This window comes from Pinus tabuliformis, chromosome 1_2, assembly GCF_031772625.1.
Source record: "Pinus tabuliformis cultivar Carrire ecotype Pingquan chromosome 1_2, CPIR1, whole genome shotgun sequence".
In the NCBI taxonomy this organism is placed as follows: Eukaryota; Viridiplantae; Streptophyta; class Pinopsida; order Pinales; family Pinaceae; genus Pinus; species Pinus tabuliformis.
In genome coordinates, this window is record NC_142298.1 from 1,337,874,425 (window position 1) to 1,337,896,619 (window position 22,195).

The 22,195-nt window shown below is 39.4% G+C and overlaps 1 protein-coding gene across 1 annotated transcript in view; it reads left to right on the forward strand.

Annotated features, from left to right (window-relative positions):
• The window catches only part of LOC149211138 (myosin-1-like), a 192,451-nt gene that overhangs the window by 136,252 nt on the left and 34,004 nt on the right, over positions 1-22,195 (forward strand). The window contains exons 12-15 of the mRNA XM_089396936.1: positions 5,959-6,077; positions 6,193-6,345; positions 6,469-6,558; positions 6,809-6,886. Coding sequence (XP_089253062.1) covers positions 5,959-6,077; positions 6,193-6,345; positions 6,469-6,558; positions 6,809-6,886 — 440 coding nt within the window. The remainder of the gene's footprint in view (positions 1-5,958; positions 6,078-6,192; positions 6,346-6,468; positions 6,559-6,808; positions 6,887-22,195) is intronic.

Consider the following 22,195-nt stretch of genomic DNA (forward strand, 5'->3'; position numbering starts at 1 on the left):
TTGATTAGTAGTTGAGAAAATTTGAAGCATCTCTAAGGCCTATGTTCTCCTTTTGTGGCTTGATCAAGCTCCCTTGGATGGTATTTCGTTTTGTAACAAGTTCCTGTGGAAAGGACAAAGTCATCAAATGATCATAGTCCAAGCCTTTGAAGTTGTGAACCATGTAAGAAAGGCTGAAAAGTTTCGAACTATTGAAAGAAGGCTTGAGAAGGTTTGAAGAGTATTTTTATCCTCCTTAACAATTTGTCGTATGTCTCTTATGCGAAGCTCTGTGGAAGGATCAATGACTCATATTGAAGATTGAACCTCTGAGGAGGATGATGGCCCAGCAGATCCGAGGAGCTTCTTGTGGCATGAATTCTCTGTAATTATGTGAGCCCCCCATGACAAGATTTGTGGCATTAATTCTTGTGCTAGCCACTTGTGACAATCATGCGAAGATCTATGATACCTTCTTCTATGATTAATTTGAGGCTAGTTGCACTAAAATTTGGAGGCAAGAATCTCTCTCTCTCTCTCTCTATATATATATATATATAAACACGAAGTTGCAAAATCGTGTGAATCATTAAATTGTGGAATAATTTAAGACCAAGAATTTATATCTCTGTGTTAAGTCCTGTGACTCCTGTGCAATGTTTAAAGAGGTTTATCCGAGTTCTCTCTATAGTAATGGGTTAAGACCTTTGTGACATTTTCTAAGGAGCATAGATATAAACCTACTTTTGACCTCTTTGTGGCACGCATAATCTGTGTTGTGCATTACACTATGGAAATTTGCTATGTCTAATTGAACATTCATGCTATCTCTTGTGGCATCTTACTTTCTTTGGATCCGAGCTCTATGATCCACCTTACTATCATGATCCAAACCTAGGCCGAATCCTATAACGATTCACTTGAGATTATAATCTTATATGTGGCACCATTCTCTGAAGTACGCAAGCAAGTTCTGTGGCATAATTCTCTATTATGTGAGCTCTGTAGTTCCTTTGTTTGAGATCTGTGTCACCTTGTCCTTGTGTAACGATGCGATGTGTGTGGAGATCCAAGCGTTGTCAAGGTCTTCAAATCAATCCGAGTTTCATGTGATCTCTGTGGCACCGAATTCTTGTTGAACTATATGAGGCATTTGAGCTTTGAGTCCTAACTCCCAAGAGATAAGTATTGGCATTAATTGTGCAAATGTGAGATGAAGATCTTTTTTTCTTTTGAAGCCTATAGTGAAGTTTGAACATATCACATGTCACTTGGAATTTTGTGCTTAAGCGATCATTGTTTCTAGTTTAATAGAAGGCAAGTCTCTTGTTTGAAGAAATTCTTCGAGGATCCATTAAGATCTGTGTATTGTGGATATGCAAAAGTTTTGAAATATAGATATTCGAAGGAATGATAGGTAATAAGGCCAATTTTTTTTTGTCGTGAATGTTAAGGCCATACATGACTATGAAACTATGTGAAGTCTGAGGAGGCATCCAAATTTCCTCCACGATAAATTCAAACATTCTAAGGCAAGTGATCCGAACTATGTCAAAACTCCAAGCATGAATGTCTGGGCCTTTGTAAAAGGATGTGTGATCCAAAGTTGAACAAGCAATTAAGGATGTATAAGTCTGAAGTTTGTTCAAGGCAATAAACTTCTGTTCGAACCTATCTATCTCTAAAAAGTAACAAGGTTGAGGCCCGCTCGATATCTTTGAATAAGTATATGGTGGCATCCGAGAACATTCCTATGTTCAATAGTTTGAGCTCTTTTCTATGGCTCAAGATAATGAAGGACTCAGATCTATGGTGTTCTGAATTACAAATCTGAGCTTCAAGTTACTAAAGCACTATCTCTGTAAATGTGCGAAGGATTCATATCTCACTGAAGGAGACAGTTCTCTATACTCTTATCTCTATTTGTGAAAAGATTTAGGACACACTTCTCTATACATAAACGAAGGGCGTCATACCTTGGAAGAGGTCGACCTAATTAAGTTCAAGGTTTCATAACAACTTATTTGAAAAATCTATTATATATTTTTGAAAGCAATGCTCCTCTATGGATCAGTATCTCATTAATGGGCAATGAAGTTGCAAGTGAAATAATTGGCGATTGAATCAAGAGGTCTGCTAAGTTTAAAGATGATGCCTGTAGGTTTTCTTGAAGACCAATGTCTCTCTTGATAAGTGCTGGCATGAAAATTTGACCTGAATGATGAAATATGTTGCAATGACAATTTTGTTGTTGCATTATTATTGTGGTAAAAGAGTTACCTTATTTGAAGCAAGTTGCCTTGAGCCTTGAACATTGGAAATAATTGCAGGGATGTCATGCTTACACCATCTGTTGAGTACAGTGGTCATATCATGACCCTGAAGTTTGATCATTTTTGGAAGATGGAACCTTGTCAAGTTTGCTAAATCTAGTGTTTAGAAGGGTTTGAAAACCTTAGCAGGGTTTGAATAAGAAAGCCCTAAGGTTTGTGAAACCCTAGATTTTTCGATGTTGAAAATGATGAAGTTCAAAAAGAATGCATGGATAAATGATACTCAAAACCTTGGGATTAATGAAGACAAGCGTTAAGGATTGTAAACGTAGACTAAATTTGAAAGATCATTAGGGTTTGGAGTTAAAACCCTAGCCGATCAATTGATGAAAGTCTAGGGCTTTTGGATTAATTGCTTCCGCTTAAGAAGAAACCCTAGCTCCTAGAAGATTTGACATCTTGATAATAAGGTTCATTTGCAAGTTGGATGCAGGAAGGCTAAAGATTAAGAGGGCATTGACAAGTTCTCAAAAGTTAGGTATCTTGTACTTTGTTTTATTTTTAAATCATTACTAATGATGTGGAATTCTTGATGATGATGTAGACTCATTGATAATGATGTGAATGAGGTCAATTCCTTGATGATGATAGATGATATGGACTCCTTGATGATGTGGATTTCTTGATGATGATGTGGATTTCTTGATGATGATATGGACTTCTTGATGATGTGGATTTCATGACGATGATGTGACTCCTTGATGATGTGGACGAGATTAACTCCTTGATGAGTTAAATGAGGTTGACTCGATCTAAGAAGACTAAGATCATTAAGGAGCTGGCACACTCTCAAGAGATAAGTACTTTCTTGATTGTTTCTATTATTGTTTCATTGTGAGTCTCTTGTTTTTGTATGCCTTGCTTGGTTGTGTTTGTTCTTCCATGGCCTCCTAGTAAGGATTGCAGGTATATGATGAGGTATGTCAAGGCTATGACAATGGTTGAAAAAGGTGGAAGAACAAAGTGACAATAATACTCATGATTGGATGGGATTTGGACTTAGAGGGAGTAGACAAGATCAACCTAATTGAAGTATGTTTTTGATCCATGGTGTAGAGAAGTCAATGGTAGTATTGAAGATTAATGCTGATGCAAATCTGCTGAAGAAGAGCCCGCTACCTTTTTTGCTATGTGTTGATGACAAGGACTGAGGTCGTCTTCGTCCAGTGTAAAAGGGTGCTGATTGAAGAATTTTAAGATTGAAAGTATGACACAAGCCTTGTGAAATCCTTGCTGAGGTTGTGGCATAATGGACTATGAGTCTATGGACGCTTGCTTGAAGAAAATATGAAGAAGCTGCGATACTTTGCTCTTGATTTGATGAATTCTTTTGATTGGCTCGTTGAACCACTTAATGCATGAAATTGGTGACTCTTTCTAGAATGGATGTATTTTGGGTGTTGTGATTGTCCTCTTGCATATAACACGATTGAAGTTGGAAATATAGCTGATTTGTGAAGCTGGGTTCTGATCTATTTGACCTTTTCTGCTGATGATTAAGCTGTTGATATTTGCTTCTATAAGAAGCCACTCATTGTTTGCTAGATTCAACTATGACACACTTTTTTGCTAATGGGCATGTTTCTGATATTTGCTTGTGTGAGAAGCCACTTATTATCTATTGGATTCAACTATGGTTGCTGGTGTTTGCTTCTGTGAGAAGCCCCAACTGAAGCCGAATGAATAACTGGATGTTGTTGTCTGCTGGAATGTTTGATAAAGTGCTGAAATTCGCCATGGCTACTTTTCTGTTGTTGAGTTGGTCGCTGATGATTATGTGAGAAGACTAGAATGGTTGAGAATCCCTTTGGAGAGGAATCATTGACTGATAGCATCATGGATCTTCCTCAGGTTGTTTGCCAAGAGACCTATGGATTGGTTGGGAAGATTGTCACTCCCTTAGGCTGTGGGCAAAGAGACCAGTGAGTCTAGTCTAGGAGCTTGGTTCTGAGGCACTGAGTCTGTGATCTCTCCCTTAGGCTGTGTGTCAGGAGACCAATGGATTGGGTGGGGAGATGATCTCAAGTTCTCTCCCTTAGGCCGTGGTTCGAAAGACCTTGTTTGTGGTCAGGGATTGAGATAGGGATTCCTCCTTTAGGTTGTGGGCCATGAGACGTTGTTTGTGGTTTTGGAGATGTACCCTATGCATATGATTGGTTTGGCCTCATTGATTGATCACACTTGTTGTGGTGGATGTTATATATCTTTCCTTATGATGAGAGCGACGATCTCTCTCTTAGGCTGTGTGTCGGGAGACCTATGGATTGGTTGGGGAGATTGATTTTGATTGAGAGAGAGACTTGTACTTGTGATCTCTCCCTTAGGCTGTGGGCTAGGAGACCTATGGATTGGTTGGGGAGATTGATCTTGAGAGAGAGAATGAAAAGTACCTCCCTGGCTAAGAGGGAGTGTTGGAAATATGGTAGCCATTGTCGGTATTTTCATCATGTGGAAAAATTTAAATTTTTGCTTTCAAATAATTCAAGTCAGCCTCCTATTATTTTAGGTCGACTGCCCCCCCAAGAGGCACCCATTCGACCCTCCTTGAAAGTCTATATAAAGGAGACGTCCTCTCTTCATTTGGATATCGATTTGCATCTTGGTTATCTCTGATTCAGCGAAGTTGGGAGTAGAAGGAGGGGGCCGAAAATCGGAAGGATGGCTTGGCATTTAATCTTGATTATTGGTTTGGTTATTCTCTTGATGATTGTTTCTTCTGATGTATTGATGGACAATTTAACTCTCCCTCTTGGATAAGGAAAGATTTATGGGTTTTCCCCTAGCCTCAGACCTAATTTTTGTGTCTCTTGTCTGATCATTTCATGGTTATTGTCTATTGCTCTTATATGTTTCATTGTCAAATTTTTCTTCTGTATAACTGCTTAATGATATTGAATGAATGCTATATGGAACTAATGCTAACTGATCATTGGAAGTGGTTATCATTGAAGAAAAATTGTTTCTATCTTGTGCCCTAGAAATTTCAACATAATTAACTGACACAATCTTTTAAATTACCTTTCAGTACTTCTTAACTTAGTGACTTTTTGATTAAGGATTATAAAAGTTTTTTTAACGCTGCTAAAAACTTTGGGCATTGGGGACTGTGTGGGAAAAGAAATCAGCTTTCCTCTCAGCCCGAAGGAAAGGGAGAGGTTGCTGGTACCTGGTCAGTCCAACAGTATATACTCAATGCAGAGCGCCACTTAATTACTCTATTTCAGAGCTTAAACGTGTCAACCTATGAGACTTGAACTTGGGCAGGGAGGATTGCAATAATTCTGTCCAACAACCCAAGCTAACGTCAATTGACATAAGGAGTATTTTAGTAATTGGAGCAGACTGTATCAATTCAGTAAATTTTATATGTTTGAAGTCCTGATTTGGATTTCTAACGCTGGAATCATATAAATTGATCTAAACATATTGTTCTTAATGTGCATCCTATTGGTGGACACTATCACTATGCCATTTTAACTCCACCATAACAACATCAAATAGAAATGCCAATCACAACTAGTGTTGGATAATAGAAGGGTAATTCCAGTTATTGTTTCTCTCGTTCATAATTATAGTACTTATCTTTGATTGAGGGTCTCCCATTGAAACCATTGATAATTTTGTTGTAATTTATTCCTGTTAACAGGAGTTGGAAATGCTGCAAAGCTGCTAGGTTGCAGTGTTTCAGAGCTTATGAAAGCATTATCGACCCGCAGGATTCGAGCTGGAAACGAAGACATTGTGCAGAGGCTTACTCATTCTCAGGTTTTGGAAGCCTCTCTTTAGTAATGCTATTTCTGAAGGTTTAACACACATCACCAATTTTACTTGTATTTATGTTTATTTGGATGCTTCCAACTCTCCAAATTCGTCAATTCAGGCTATAGACGCAAGAGATGCGTTAGCAAAGGCAATATATGCAAATTTATTTGACTGGCTTGTAGAGCATATCAACAAGTCACTGGAAGCAGGCAAACGACGCACAGGCAGATCCATAAGTATTCTGGATATCTATGGATTTGAGTCTTTTAACGTGAGTGCATTCTTGAACATCACTCTTGATGCCTATGGATTGATTCATTTTTTACTTGTTCACCTTTCGGGTGTAAAGCATCTGTCTGCACTCTTTACCTGATGTTGTAATCCATTGCTACAGAAGAACAGTTTTGAACAGATTTGCATAAACTATGCGAATGAGAGACTTCAACAACACTTTAATCGCCATCTGTTCAAGCTCGAACAAGAGGTATATTTTCAACTTTGTCTTTTAATTGATTTGGGAAGAAACTAAAAATAGTTTGTGAAATGAACTTACAGTGTAAGCAAATGAACACGAGTTACAACAAAAGTCAAAGTCATTATGTATTCTACTTACGTTGTTAAACAAGTAAGCCAGCCATTAGGCTTCTAAGATGGAAGAAGAAAACAACATATAAAGTTGAGCAATGATTAGATTGCTGTTGCTAAAAATAATTGAATGGGACTTTGAATTGCAGGAATATAGTATAGATGGCATTGACTGGACAAAAGTGGAGTTTGAAGACAATCAGGAGTGTTTAGATCTCATTGAAAAGGTTGGTAATAATTCAAAGAATCTGTGATTGGTTTCATTCTCTCTTGGTACACTTTTATTTATCTACTTAGCAATTTTGTCTAAAGAGTGAAATATGGCTACTAGTACTTTCATATATGTATCAAACTGTATTTATTGAATTTTGTTCTGTGATTATTTTTACCTTTGTTTGATTCAAATGCATGGTAGAGAACTTTGGATTCATTCGTTTCTTTGCTTTCTAGCTTTTTTGTTTTGTTTTTGTCTTGACTTAAGACAAAATGAGTTTAATAAATGAGCATGCTAAGATGGGCTTTTTTTTGTTAATTTCCAACAAGTTACCGAAAGACAAGTCAATGGGACTAGGAAGTACGTTCTATGATATTAAGTTGTAGGGGTGCACCCAGCTATCCCAAAAGCACAAAACAAATGAAATATATGAAATAAATAGATTTACGTCTATATAAAGGTCCAAGAAATATAGTTTGACAAGTTTATATATCTACAAAAGAAATATATATATATACATGTCATCATGTTGGGGATGATATGTAGGGAAGTCAAAGAGGTCACATTGATTACCTTTCTGAGATGCTAGGACTGCATCCTGAGAACCTTGCTTATAGCAGAAGCAAGCCATCACTGTTTCATTTTAACCCTATCGCAACCCACCTTTATGGCTTTGACCATATCCTTGAGTATTGTGAGATGATAATTTCAGATTGTGATAATCTTATGTTAGGCATTTCCATTTTTTATCTTATAACCAAACATAAGGGCAGGATGTTTGATTTTGATATGATGCTATGTTGGCTTCATTGGTTATATGACTGTACATAGCCCTTGCTTTTCAGTTTTAGCATGGTAGAGTAGGTATGAGTAGATTGTGTGTTTTGCATTTTGATTTTAGATCCTAGTTTTATATCGTGCTGATTTTCATGCATAACTATTTACTATTTCATGTTATTTAGATGCTTTAGTTTGAAATTTTGATTTTCACGATCCATAGGGTGACAAGAAGCACCCTAGCCCCTTTATTATTGATAGTTTTTTTAGAGTGATATAGGTAACAGGTTTGCAGTTATCATGGATTGTTGGGGTTCTCATGCACTCTTCGTTCAAGCACATGGAATGTGCTCTACGGTTAGCCCATGTCCATGAGTTGGAGCCAGATGTTACCCACTCCCCTAGGAGAATATTTTTCTCCTATTGTTTCAACTTTGCTAGCCAACAACCTTGTTATGATCCATGGACAACTAGCCTTAGCTAGCTCTCATCCATGCTCCAATCATTGCTTTCTTTCATATAGTCTTTTCATCCATTGAAGTTGGGTCATTTGTTATGCAGCACAACCATTTTTGTATTCATGTGCTTATTAGAATAATCCTATTTAGTATTTAAGTATTTAATGCTCATTCTTTTAGCTGTTGCTAATTTTTATTTTTTTAGCAGTTTCTTAGATGAAACTGATTGTTTCCATTATCTAAATAGAAACTTGATGTTTCTATTTTCTGTAAATATCTCTGTATTATTATTGAGCTTGAGCTTGCTCATTAATTAATTAATTCATTGAAATCTACATGCGTGTTTCGCACTGTTTTATGGTATCAGAGCACAGGTATCTTTCGAAATAATTTTTCACTGTTTGAAAAATTTTGTTTCATTTCGAAATTGCTCTTTAGGGGTCTGGATTTTTTGTTATCGTGGCCACATTCGAAATTTTTTTCCAAGGGTTAGCGTCTCCATTTGCAAAGAAAGCTTGTCTATGTTCTGCTTGGTCTGAGATCTGAAAGCTATTTTTATATTTACCGAATCAACAGCAAAATTGAGAACAATCCACGCAGAGATTCGAACCAGTAACCGGACAGAGAGAAAAATCATTTGGGCTATGATGTTTTGATTGGATGAGATAGTCCAACGCCCACTCATCTGGTGGCTACAGCTTCTGTCGTGACTGCAACCCCAGACGTCGAGAGAAAATCGAAATTCCTCCAGCGGACGATTTTTCTCCACATAGCAAGCCCTGCCTCGAGCTCTGAGGTCACGTGGGTGTGTCGTCTTAAGCTGCTGGTCATATCAGGTGGCTAGTTCCTTGAGGCTTCCTCAAGCGAATAATTTTTTTTTCACAGCCCGTGACAGAGCTCTGTGCCCTCGGCGTGACCCGCTTCATTTCGTCCTTCTCGAAAGCTCAGTGAATCAGCGTATAGACGCAAAGATATTGACGCAATCTGACGCCATACTTCTTCGCTCAGGCTATAGGTTCTTGACAGTCTGGTTATATTTCAGTCAGCCGACTACACGGGATCTCCATTAATCGACGTCGGGGCTCTACAGCAATCCAAGTCGAAGTCGTAGGAGAGGAGGTAGCGGTGCTTGAACTTTGGTTCAAGTTATTGTGCGAGCTTCCACAAAGATCAGTCCTTCGTTGGTGCATCTGTTGGCACCAATCAAGCTGGGGGTGCTGCAGTTTATCACAAAACGTGGCCATTTCTGCTCCGAAACAGTGTTATCGAAACCGTGTGGTCGTTTTCATGCTTGGTTGAATACGTGATTCGGAGAAAAGCTGCATCTGAGCGCTGCCAATCTGCATTTTTTTTAAAATCTGTATCATATTATTAGCCAGAGCAGGTAAAATCAGACACTTATCAAGCAAATCCCTCATTCTGTCCACGTATCGGTCATTTTGCTGTTTCTTGGCTGAGTGGATTAAGTTATCTACTGCAAAATCAGAAGTTGGAGTTTCGACTTAACTGGAAAGATAGTCACACAGAACTTTTTGCTGTTGCAAAATATAGCGCTCATTTTTTATAAATTATTTCTGTGGAGATTTTTGCCGGGTAAGCGCTATATATATATTTTCTTGAACCTGCTTCGCAAAACAAATTCTGCTTTGTTTATCTTTATTGCACCAAGATCAGCGGGCATCTACATTGAAATTTGTGCCAGACTTCTTTATTGTCTTTGGGAAACGTACAAATGGCCTCACTCACCAATCTGATGTTAGAAGGAAATCAACGCTTTAATGGCAGCAATTATAACATCTGGAAACAAAGAATGTTGACCATTTTTGAATACAGGCGTCTTGATCAGCTCGTTTTGGGCAAAGAGCTTCGTCCAGGTAGAGCTGGTACCGATCAAGATAAGTTTGATGATCGAAATCGAGACGCTGTTATGCTTCTCAAGCTCTCTGTAGCTGATGATCAATTACCGCAGATTCCTTCTGGTAAGACAGCTGCCGAGATCTGGCAACAGTTGAAAGAACTGCACGAGACATCTGACAAGAGAAGAGCTTTCTTTCTCAAAAATCAGTTGTTCTCCATCATGATGGACGAACATATGTCTTTACAGGAACATCTCAACAAGATTAAAGACATTCGAGATGAGCTCGAAGCCATTGGCCGCACCATGGAGGAAGAAGATATGGTAGTCATCACTCTGAAAAGTATACCAAAATCTTATAAGCACTTCATAGAAACACTCAACATTACTGCCACTAATGTTGATCTGAAGTTTCCAGAGTTATGCACCAAACTCATGCAGCAGGATCGTTGGAAACAACAATTTGGTAGTGGTACAACATCAGCCTCCTCAGAAAATGCTTTTGCTGCCAAATATCAGTCCTCTCAGTCCTTTAAGCAAAAAGGTTATTCTCAGCCTTTTGATCCTACTAGGAAGAAAAATGTGCAGTGTAATTACTGTCACAAGTTCGGCCACATGAAGAAAGATTGTCGACAGAGGATTGCCTCTCAACAGAAGAAACAGGGAGGGCTTCATCAGACAGCAAATGTTGCAGAACATTCCGAGCAGACAGATTCTACCTTTTACGCCTTTATGGCTAAAAGGTCTTCAGATCATGTTCTATCCTCTGCCTGGTATATTGATTCTGGTGCATCACGCCATTTTTCTCACTGACGTGACTGGTTTATTGACTTCTCACTTTTCAATGATTCTGTGGTATTTGGCGGAGGTGAAAAGTACACAGTAGTTGGCAGAGGTACAGTTCAAATCCAGTCTGGTGGGCGCACACTCATCTTTCTGAATGTATACTATGTTCCTGGTTTGGAAATTAATCTGCTGTCTGTCAGCCAGATTATGAGGAATTCTCCTCAGCTTGATGTAGTGTTCAGTGCGCACAAGTGCTCCATTATTGACAGGGAGACTAGTCTTACAGTTGCTGTTGGCCTAGAGGACCATGGTCTATACAGGCTACTTGACACCGGTGACTCTTCAGAAGTGGCTCTAGCAGCGCGTGTCTCTTCCATCAGCACTCTATGGCATCAGCGATATGGGCATCTAAATATGCAGTATCTCTCTCAGCTCTCTCGGGAGGGACTTGTGTCAGGATTACCTGATATTCAGACTCAGCAGTTGGGGGTATGTGGCGCCTGTCAAGCGGGAAAGCAACATCGGTCTTCATTCAAGGATGGAGAATCTTGGCGCGCATCTAAGGTACTCCAGTTACTTCATGCTGATATTTGTGGTCCTATGAATACAACTTCTATCACTGCTTGCAAATATTTTTTACTTCTTGTAGATGATTTCAGTAGAAAGATGTGGATGTATTTTCTAAAAAATAAATCTGATGCACTTAGTACCTTTCAGAAGTTTAAAACCTTAGTTGAAAAAGAGTCTGGCTGTAACATCATGACTCTTAGGACCGACAACGGGGGGGAATTTTGTTCTTCAGCTTTTGCCAACTTCTGTGATATTCATGGCATCAAACGTCAGTTAACCACACCCTACACTCTTCAGCAGAACAGTGTTGTCGAGCGTCGCAACCGCACGGTTGTTGAAATGGCTCGTTCCATGTTACAACACAGGAGTGTTCCAAACAAATTCTGGGCTGAAGCAGTATTTACTGCTGTTTATCTTCTTAACCGATCACCCACTCAGGCTGTTAAAGGGAAGACTCCCGAAGAGGTTTGGTCTGGCCGTAAGCCTAAGATCAGTCACCTCAAAGTATTTGGCTCAGTTGCATATGTTTGGATTCCAGCTGCTAAGCGCTCTAAGTTGGATTCCAAAAGCCAGAAACTCATGATGACAGGGTATAGTGATCATCACAAGGCTTATAGGCTGATAGATATAGCCACTGGTCGTCTTAGCTTCAGTCGGGATGTAGTATTTGATGAAGACCGAGGATTCTTTCAGTCTTCTTCTTCTGAGCAGTGTTCTGAGGATCAGCCTCACAATGTTCTTCTTCCGGTCGGTCCACCTGATGGGAGAGATGATGTAGCATCAGTATTTGATAATACTCTATTTGAGCTTCCTCCAGAAGATAACCCTCCTCCTGCTGCCCCTATTGCTCTTGAGTCTTCTCCACCTCCTCCTGATATTGGTTCCTCTACTCTTCGGCCTAAATGGTGGGCTAAAACCATTGGTGATCTCCGGGATGATGAGCTCCTTGAAGGTAGAACTTCTAGACATAAGAACAAACAACGGTCTACAGTCAATTTTGCTCTTATGGCTAACCTACACAGTATTTTTGAGCCTCAAACCTATTCAGAGGCTAAGGGTACATCTGAGTGGGAACGGGCTATGGAAGCCAAATTCCAGAGTCTTCAGAAGAATCACACATGGACCCTTTCTGATCTTCCTGTAGGAAAAAAGCCCATAGGCTACAAATGGGTGTATAAAGTGAAATACAAAGCTGATGGAACCATAGACAAGTATAAAGCTCGTCTTGTGGCTCAAGGGTTCTCACAGAAGGAAGGCATCGACTATGAAGAGACTTTCGCTCCTACAGCCAAGATGAGTACCATAAGGCTTGTCCTTGCCCTAACAGCTCAGTTCAATTGGAAAGTTCATCAGATGGATGTAAAGAGTGCTTTCCTAAATGGTGATCTCCAAGAAGAAGTCTACATGACGCAGCCTCCAGGATTCAAGGTTGCTGGTCAAGAACAGAAAGTGCGTCGATTAGCTAAAGCACTCTATGGATTGAAACAAGCTCCTCGGGCTTGGTACATGAAAATTGATCAGTATCTGACAGATCAGGGTTTTCAGTGGAGCCCATCTGATGCAAACCTGTATATCAAGCATACTGGTGATGATATCTTGTTTGTGGTTGTCTATGTGGATGACCTTATCATTACTGGCAGCTCTGCACATTTGATCCATGGGATCAAACAAGATTTATGCAGAACCTTTGAGATGACAGACTTGGGACTTCTTCATTACTGTCTGGGGGTTGAAGTTTGGCAGACTGAAAATCATATCTTTCTCTCTCAGTCCAAGTATGCCAAAAATCTTGTGGACAGGTTCATAATGCAGGATTGCAAACCGGCCACGACTCCTATGGAACCAGGGCTCAAAATTTCAGCACAGTCATCATCTCCCCTTGTGGATGAAACTTTATTCAGGCAATTAGTGGGCAGTCTCATCTATCTTACTGCCACCAGACCTGACATCAGTTTTGCAGTAAGCTACATTTCCTGCTTCATGTCAGTTCCTAAAGCTGATCATTGGATAGCAGCAAAGCGTGTGCTACGATATGTGCGTGGCACTTTTGATTATGGACTCCTATACACTCGCAGTTCCGATCCTATACTCAGTGGTTACACAGATTCTGACTGGGCCGGTTCGGTTGATGACCGTAAATCTACAGCTGGGTATGTGTTTAGTCTAGGATCCGGTGTTGTTACTTGGACTAGTAAGAAGCAACAGGCAGTGGCTCTCTCCTCAACAGAAGCAGAGTATCGGGGAGCAGTTAAGGCATCCTGTGAGGCAGTTTGGCTTCGACGTATGCTTGCAGATATGCATGTTTCCCAGACAGGGCCTACTTCTTTGTTTTGTGATAATCAGGGAGTGCTCAAACTTGCCAAGAATCCAGTCTTTCATGAACGAACAAAGCATGTGGAAACTCATTGCCACTACATTCGCCAGCTTGTTGAAGACGGATCAGTTCAGTTGCAATATGTTCCCACAACAGAGCAGCCCGCAGACATCTTCACCAAGCCTCTTGGTCCTGATAAATTTGTAAAATTCAGAGGGTCTATTGGTGTTGTAAATAGATTGAGCATTAAGGGAGGGTATTAGAATAATCCTATTTAGTATTTAAGTATTTAATGCTCATTCTTTTAGCTGTTGCTAATTTTTATTCTTTTAGCAGTTTCTTAGATGAAACTGATTGTTTCCATTATCTAAATAGAAACTTGATGTTTCTATTTTCTGTAAATATCTCTGTATTATTATTGAGCTTGAGCTTGCTCATTAATTAATTAATTCATTGAAATCTACATGCGTGTTTCGCACTGTTTTAGTGCTTTCATTTAATGTTTAAGGGCATCCTAGTATGGATCATGTTATATAAAAAATTAGTTAATTAGTAGTTATTAGGCAAAGGGAATGACCAAAGATCATGCCCATTCACCAAGAGGCACCCCAAGGCAGTATAAAGCCAAGGACCTCCCACAAATTGTATTCATCTTCTATCTGTTTAATAATAATCAAATATGAACTTGCGGAATAGCTGAGTTTAATTGTGCCATCTGGTATCGAAGCATGTTTGATCTTCGGAGCGTTCGTTGCTGCACAACCCTGTTCCACTGCCTACGTCTTGTGCCACTTCGTTCACCCACTGCTGTAAACCCTTCGTCCGCTACCCCTTGTGTCGTGACTGTTCCTGTTTTTTTCTCTCCTTGTGTCCCAATCGAGCTGCGTCCACCCTATCATTCTCTGTTGTCGTCCCCTGCCTTTGCTTGCTGTCGTCTCCGCAACCCCACACCTTTTGCATTCCATCTTACTCTCCTTCGCCCCATCCCTGACTTCTGCGTCACCCTACATGTCTCTCCGTGCACACTTGTCATCTGCTGCCTCGTCAACATTTTCCCCGGTCCTCCGCATCTTCCGCAAACGTCTCAGCTACACTTGCTGCGTCCTTTGGCTCTCCTCGGTTGGACAAACCATGTTGCTGATTGCTGAAGACGTGGCCCTGATCTGCACGAACCACCAAGGGTTGAGAGACACCAGTGAACAGGGGTGACTCAAGCGTCGAATCCGTCAGCGTCCCGTTATATTGTAAGTAAAAACTATATAGAATAATAGCTATAATTTAATTATTGTTATTTAAAAAATTATTATTATTTAAAAAAACATTATTATTATTATTTTTTTAGTTCAAATTATGGTAGAAGGTTTAAGCTGGCGGACAAATATAAACCCCCACAACCCTGTTCAATGTTGTCGATGACAATGATTGATTTCAACAAAAAATTGATTGATCTTGAGAATAGGATTACTATCCATTCCGATGATTTAAACCAAAAATTAGTCGATCTCGAGAGTAAGGTTACTTGACATTCCGACGACATCAAGAGGCTTCAGGATACAACAAATTAGATAGAACAATAGCTCGAGCATAACCATATCGAATCCAAAATGAATCATAATCAGAAAATGACAATGCTGACCGTTATTTGTGACAGGATTAAGATTGCACTCGAACAAATATTCCAGGATGATGGAGGTAATCAACAACACAATTCATCAGATTCAACAAATTCAGCAGATTCTCATGAAAAAACCAAGTCTCCAAAAAAATCATCCATGCACCATCAAGAAAATAGTAATGCGAATTTTCAAAATAAGCAGCTCTGGAATTCATTCACCAATCAATACCATCTTTTCACTCCACTGTTAGCTTCGTATCAACAAAGAGCAAAAATTGAGTTGCCCAAGTTCGACGGTAACGAAAAATGCAGCATTACGTGGCTCAATAAAGTAGAAGCATATTTCGAGATTTACGATATTGATAATGATGACGAAAAGATTAGGCACGCTTTTATGAAAATGGATGGCGAAGCATATAATTGGTATATGTGGTGGAAGAAGACGACACTCGCTATCAGTTGGAGAAAATTTAAGGATGCGTTCTTTAAAAGATTCCATGGTGTCAAGGAAGAATAGTTCTTTTCAACACTCATCAGATTGCGACAAAAAGGAGATGTGGATGAATACACTTGAGAATGGCAGACCTTAACAACACAAGTACCTGGGTTATCAGAATATCGACTAATCCAATCGTACATCTCCGGACTTAAAACTCATCTACGAGTAGAACTTGAAGTTCATGACATTACGTTGATAGAAGTAGCAAGATAGAAAACAAAAGCTGTTGAAAAGAAATTTGAAAAGATACTGTGGTCAAAACCAAAAAAAGTATATTCGAGACGAAGAATTCCCCAGTCTGTGAATACGGATAATACAAAATATGTTCCACCACATCTTCATGAAAGCGAAAAATCTAAAATGGAAGTGCTAAGGATGAAAGAAGGCAAGTGCAAACACTGTGGCGAAAAGTGGGACCCTAAACATAGGTGTGCTAAAGGAAAAGAGACAAAGAACCTATATAACAGTGAAGTAACTAATGATTCAAACAGTGATGAATCAGACATAGAAGAAATAGAAGATGCCCCAAAATTCTCTCCAGAATTAGATGACGAAAGCATCTTGCAAGTGTCATTATCGAGATAGAAGGAATACAAGATGCCCCAGAATTCTCTCCAGAATTAGATGACGAAAGCATTCCACAAGTGTCATTATCGACTATGACAGGTATATCACAACCCCAGACTTTAAAATTAAAAGGACATATCAAGAAGAACAACGTAATGGTTCTCATCGACATTGGTAGCACCATAGTTTTAAAAACCGGCCTAGCTAATTGGTTACCGGTTAGCAGGCCCACTGGTTGGAACCGGTGAAAAAACCGGGTTTAATAGGCTTTGTGGCGAAAAAAATGACCTAACCGGTCCTAACCGGTTGGTTTAGGATGGAATCGGCCGGTTTGTATCAAACCGACCGGTTTCGTCCTAAACCGACCGGTTACGGTCATGCCCACCGTGAGCCCACTCAGCGCATTTCTCAATGAGTTTTAGGGGTTTTGAACAGAAACTAAGGGTGCTTTTCCTCCAAAAACACCCTCTCCAAGCTTTTAAGAGGCCCCTCTCCCTCTCATTTGTCTCACACATCTGATTTGGAGTGTTTACGAGTGTTTGTGAGCTTGGAGAGTGTTGAGTTTTTGCTGGAGTAGTCATCTTGGAGTTGGAGTTGGAGCTATTTTGGAGATAGTTTGTAGCTGTCAGTGGAGTTGGCATCTTCAAGAGGAGGCTAAGGAAGCTAGTTTGCATTTCCAAGTAGGGATTTTCACTTGAAAATTCCTCATTTGACTGTTGTCCATGAATTAAATTTTTTTGTGTTATAAATTTATAAACTTCTCACTTCTATCATCTATGCTATCAAATTTTGTAGCTTGCATGTGCATTTGTTTTCCTAAATTTAGCTTTGGTTTTCCATGTTGCTTAGCTGCATTTTTTTTTTAAATGGCATATTTCTTTTCAAATTGTTATTATTTCAAGCAAACATGGCTCCAAAAGGAAAGGACAGTGCATGGGCTCATTGTGATCTAATTGATGGAAAAATGATATGTACATTATGCCATAAATCTATTGGAGGTGGGGGTATTCTTAGGTTGAAACAACAGTTGGATGGGATAAGAGGCCATGTAACGCCATGTGGTGCACCAAATGCATTGTTAGGTACTATTAGGGCAGAACACATTTCCAAGCTTGAAAAGTTTTATGAGGATAAGGCTAGTGAGAAGGCCATCCAAGATGAAATTGCAAGGAAGAGGGAATTGTTAGAAGCCATGAAAGAGAGTGGGTATGATGATTATGAGATTCAAGACTCAACTTCTATTCCTTCCACCAATGACCCCTTTCACTATCTTCATCCTTTTTGTGGCCAACCATCAAAAGGAACAAGGAGAACAAACATCCAAAGTTTTTTCTCATCTTCTGCCAACATTGCCTCTTCTAATCCCATTTCCTCCCAGCCAAGTCGTCAACCCACTTTGGATCAACATTGGAAAAAACAATGCAAAGAAACTTCTCATTAATACATTGCTAGATGGTGGTATGATTCTGATATCCCATTTAATGCTGCTCGCTCACCTTATTACCAAGCTATGCGGGACTCCGTTATAGTTGCAGGAAAAAGCTTCAAAGGCCCTAGTATGCATGACTTGAGGGGGGCTCTTTTGCAAAAAGAGATATCTTCCATTGATGAGTATTTGGTTGAGTTTAAAGATTCATGGCTCAAAACAGGTTGTTCCATCATGTCAGATCGATGGACCGATGGAAAGAACCGCACTATCATTAATTTCCTTGTTTCTTGCCCTCAAGGAAGCATGTTTTTGAGATCAGTTGATGCAACCCTTCTATTTGAGCTTTTGGATAACATTATTCAGGAAGTTGGGGAGCAACATGTTGTGCAGGTCATCACCGATAATGCCTCAAACTATGTTCTTGCTGGAAAGATGCTTGAGACCAAATATAAGACCATATTTTGGACTCCATGTGCTGCACATTGCATAGACCTCATGCTTGAGGATATAGGCAAAGTGGAGTGGGTAAAAAACACTGTAGAGCATGCCAAGTGCATGACAAAATATATTTACAACCACTCATGGGTATTGAGCCTAATGAGGAAAAACACTGGGGGCAAAGAGCTTGTTAGGCCTGCAATTACGAGATTTGCAACTCACTTCTTCACGTTGCAATGTCTCAATGGTCGACATAAAAACTTGCAGAAACTGGTTTCCTCTGAAGAATGGTCTAAATGTCGGTGGGTTCGTAGACTAGATGGAAAAGACACCAAAAAGAAAGTGTTAGACAATTATTTTTGGAAAAGGTATGTAGAGCTTGTGAAAATTACCGAGCCCCTTGTAAGGTGCTAAGGATGGTGGATGGGGAAAAATTGGCCATGGGCTACATTTATGAGGCTATGGATCAGGCAAAGGAGAAGATACATGCAGCTTACAAGGATAGGGTAGATAAATATGGCCGTATATGGGAGATCATTGATAACAGATGGAACAATCAACTCCATCGTCGTATACATGCAGTTGGGTATTTTTTGAACCCAGAGTATCATTATAAAAATTGGCTAGGAGATCTGCATGATGGGGAGGTCAGAGCTGGATTGATTGATTGCTTGGAGCGCATGGTCCCTACCCATGCAATCCAGTTGGAAATACATAGACAACTTACTGTTTTCACTATGGCAGGTGGTACCTTTGGCAAAAACTTGGCAAAGATGGCAAGAGATGTGGACCAACCAGGTAAGCAATTCCAATTTCCAATTTGTTTTTCTTTTCAAGTTAAAATTGTTTACTTTCCTTACAATTCAAATTATTAACTAAGTTACTAATTAATGTTTTTTTCTTTGCAGCACATTGGTGGGAGTCATTTGGTGGCCAATGTCCTCAATTGCAAAGGTTTGCAATTAGAGTCCTCAGTCAAACTTCAGTGCTTCAAGTTGTGAGTGCAATTGGTCTGTTTTTGTGTGCATACACACAAAGAAGAGAAACCGTTTGGAACAAAAACGGTTAAATGATCTTGTTTTCATGCAATACAACCTTCGACTGAGGAGGAACCAAATGATGAGCAAAACACCTGATCTAGATCCCATTGTGTTGGACGATATTGATCCAACATCAGAATGGGTGGAGGAGACTAAAGAACCTGTGTTTGAGGTTGATTTGGATATCGACATGGCTTTAGCGAGGGATGAAGCAGATTATGTGGCGGCATGAGAACTAGAGTAGCGGCATCAAGGAAAAGCAAAGAACCAATGGAAGGCACTAGTCGTGCAGGTCGACAAACTTGTGCTTCCATTAGGTCCACTTCTATTGTTATTGGTGGCTTGATACTGAGGTTGCAGATCAGGCTGAGGCATCCTCAGACTCTAAACCAAATGATGTCTATGTATCTCCTAATGATGATCTTGTGGCTAGTATTGGTGATGAACTTGATGATTGATCATGTGTACTAGACTTGTAGTAGGCCAATGGCCTCATAGCTTACAACATTGTTTTGGACTTTATAGGCCATTTAGAGCCTCACTGCTTATGTATTTTGCTATTTTGTCGATGATATGTATTGCACTCGGTGCCATTTTGATATATTCACCTTTACGTGGTCTATAAATGAGCAAACTTTGCATATTTTGTCTCTATTGGCTTGGAATCATCGTTTTAAATCTTAAATATAATTTTTTTTCATTAAAAATTAATTATTTAATGCATTTTTCTAAATCCGGTTCGTTTAGACCAAACCAGTCCCGGTTAGACCGGTTCCGGTTGGTAAACAGGTTCATTAGGTGGACCAGTCCGGTCACTGGTTCCGGTTTTAAAAACATTGGGTAGCACCTACAATTTTTTAGACTCAACCATGGCAAAGAGACTCGACATTTTCACATTTCCCATGCCCAACATGAAGGTGATGGTAGTCGATGGTAAGAAGATTGAAAAGGTAGGGAAATGCCATAAGGTCAAATTGCAGATTCAAGACTTCAATTTTGAATCTCCGTTCTACACTGTACCATTACGAGGAGTAGATGGGGGGCTACAAAATCTAGGCACTTACTCTGCCAACCATCAAAAGCAGTTTATAAGCTTTAAATGGGAAGGGCAGAGGTACAAGTTATACGGATTCCAAGCACCAGAAAATCAAATCTTGTCGTCATCCCAAATGATGAAAATGATTCGAAAAGGAGCACCAGCCTATGTAGTACAATGTCACCAATTAGAAATGTTATCTGCAAAAGTGATCAGAGAAGAGTCACCAGAAGTACAAGAGCTAATTCAGAAGCACGAAAAAGTATTCCAAGACCTACCCATGAAAATGTCGCCTAACAAGGAAATCGAGCATACAATAGAAGTCAAAGTAGGATCAGACCCTGTCAACATTAAACCGTATCGATATCGACATGACCAAAAGACTGAAATTGAGAGATTAACCCAAGACCTTTTAAAATTGTGGGATCATCTCGAAAAGTAGAGTCCGTATGCTACTCCAGTGGTATTGGTAAGGAAGAAGGATGGATCATTCAGGCTACGCATTGATTATAGAGGATTAAACAAAATAACGATTAAAAACAAATTCCCAATTCCCTTTATCGATGAAATGTTGGATGAACTACATGGCGCAAAATGATTCTCAAAATTGGACATAAGGTTAGGCTATTACCCAATCAGAATCAGGTTGGAAGACATACCAAAAACTGTGTTCCGAACACACGAAGGTCACTACGAATTTAAAGTAATGCCCTTTGGGGTAACCAATGCACCAACAACATTCCAAGCCACTATGAACGAGTTGTTCCATCCATATCTTAGGTAGTTTGTATTAGTATTCTTTGATGATATTTTGATTTACAGTAAAACTTGGAAGGAGCACCTACAACATCTGGATAAAGTTCTTACACTACTGAAAGAGCATCAGTTCTACGCCAAGAAATCCAAATGCACCTTTGGGAAGGAAGAAGTAGAATATCTCGAACACATAATATCCCATGGAGTAAAAGTGGACCCTAATAAAATCAAGGCTATAAAGGAATGGACCAAACCAGTTAATATATCCAAACTAATAGGGTTCTTAGGATTGAATGGATATTACCGAAGATTTATTAAAATTTAAAAACTATGCACATATAACTACACCTCTAACAAGCCTTTTAAAGAAGAATTCATTTCAATGGAATGAATAAGCAGGAAGGTGTTTTGAATAATTGAAGGAAGTTATGTCTAACGCCCCGGTATTGGCAACTCTAGATTTCTCTAAACTAACAGATTGAGTGTGATGCTTCCGGGTTCGGTATTGGTGTAGTGCTAATGCAAGAAGGGCATCCAATAGCTTTTGAAAGCAGGAAGCTCAATAAACGAGAAAGTCTTAAATCCACACACAACAAGGAAATGCTCGCTATTATGCACGCACTGGCCAAGTGGAGACAATATCTTTTGGGAAGTAAGTTCTCCATTCGAACAGACCATAATAGTCTCCAACACCTCCTCCAACAAAACACACTTTCTGAAGAACAACAAAAATGGATTGAAAAAATTGCCACCTTTGATATGGAGATATTACATACAAAGGGAAAAGACAATGTAGTAGCAGATGCCCTATCTAGGAAGGACGAAGAACCGACATTACTTGCAGTCTTGGTTGTTGTTCCTGAATGGCTTAATGAGATTCAAAGTGAGTATGCCAAGGATCCAGAAATAACTGCGATAATCAATAACCTTCTAGACAACTCAAAATTTGAATGAAAGAACGATATTCTATGGTACAAAGGAAGAATCTATCTGAATTCAAACTCCAAGTTTAAATCCAAGATACTCAAGGAGTCACATGATTCATTGTAAGTCAGACATTTAGGATTCTTTAAAACTCACTACAATGCACGTCAATCATTCTTTTGGAAGAGGATGAGTCACGATATTCTGAAATATGTAGCAGAATGTGACAAATGTCAAAGAAATAAAAGTGAAAATATT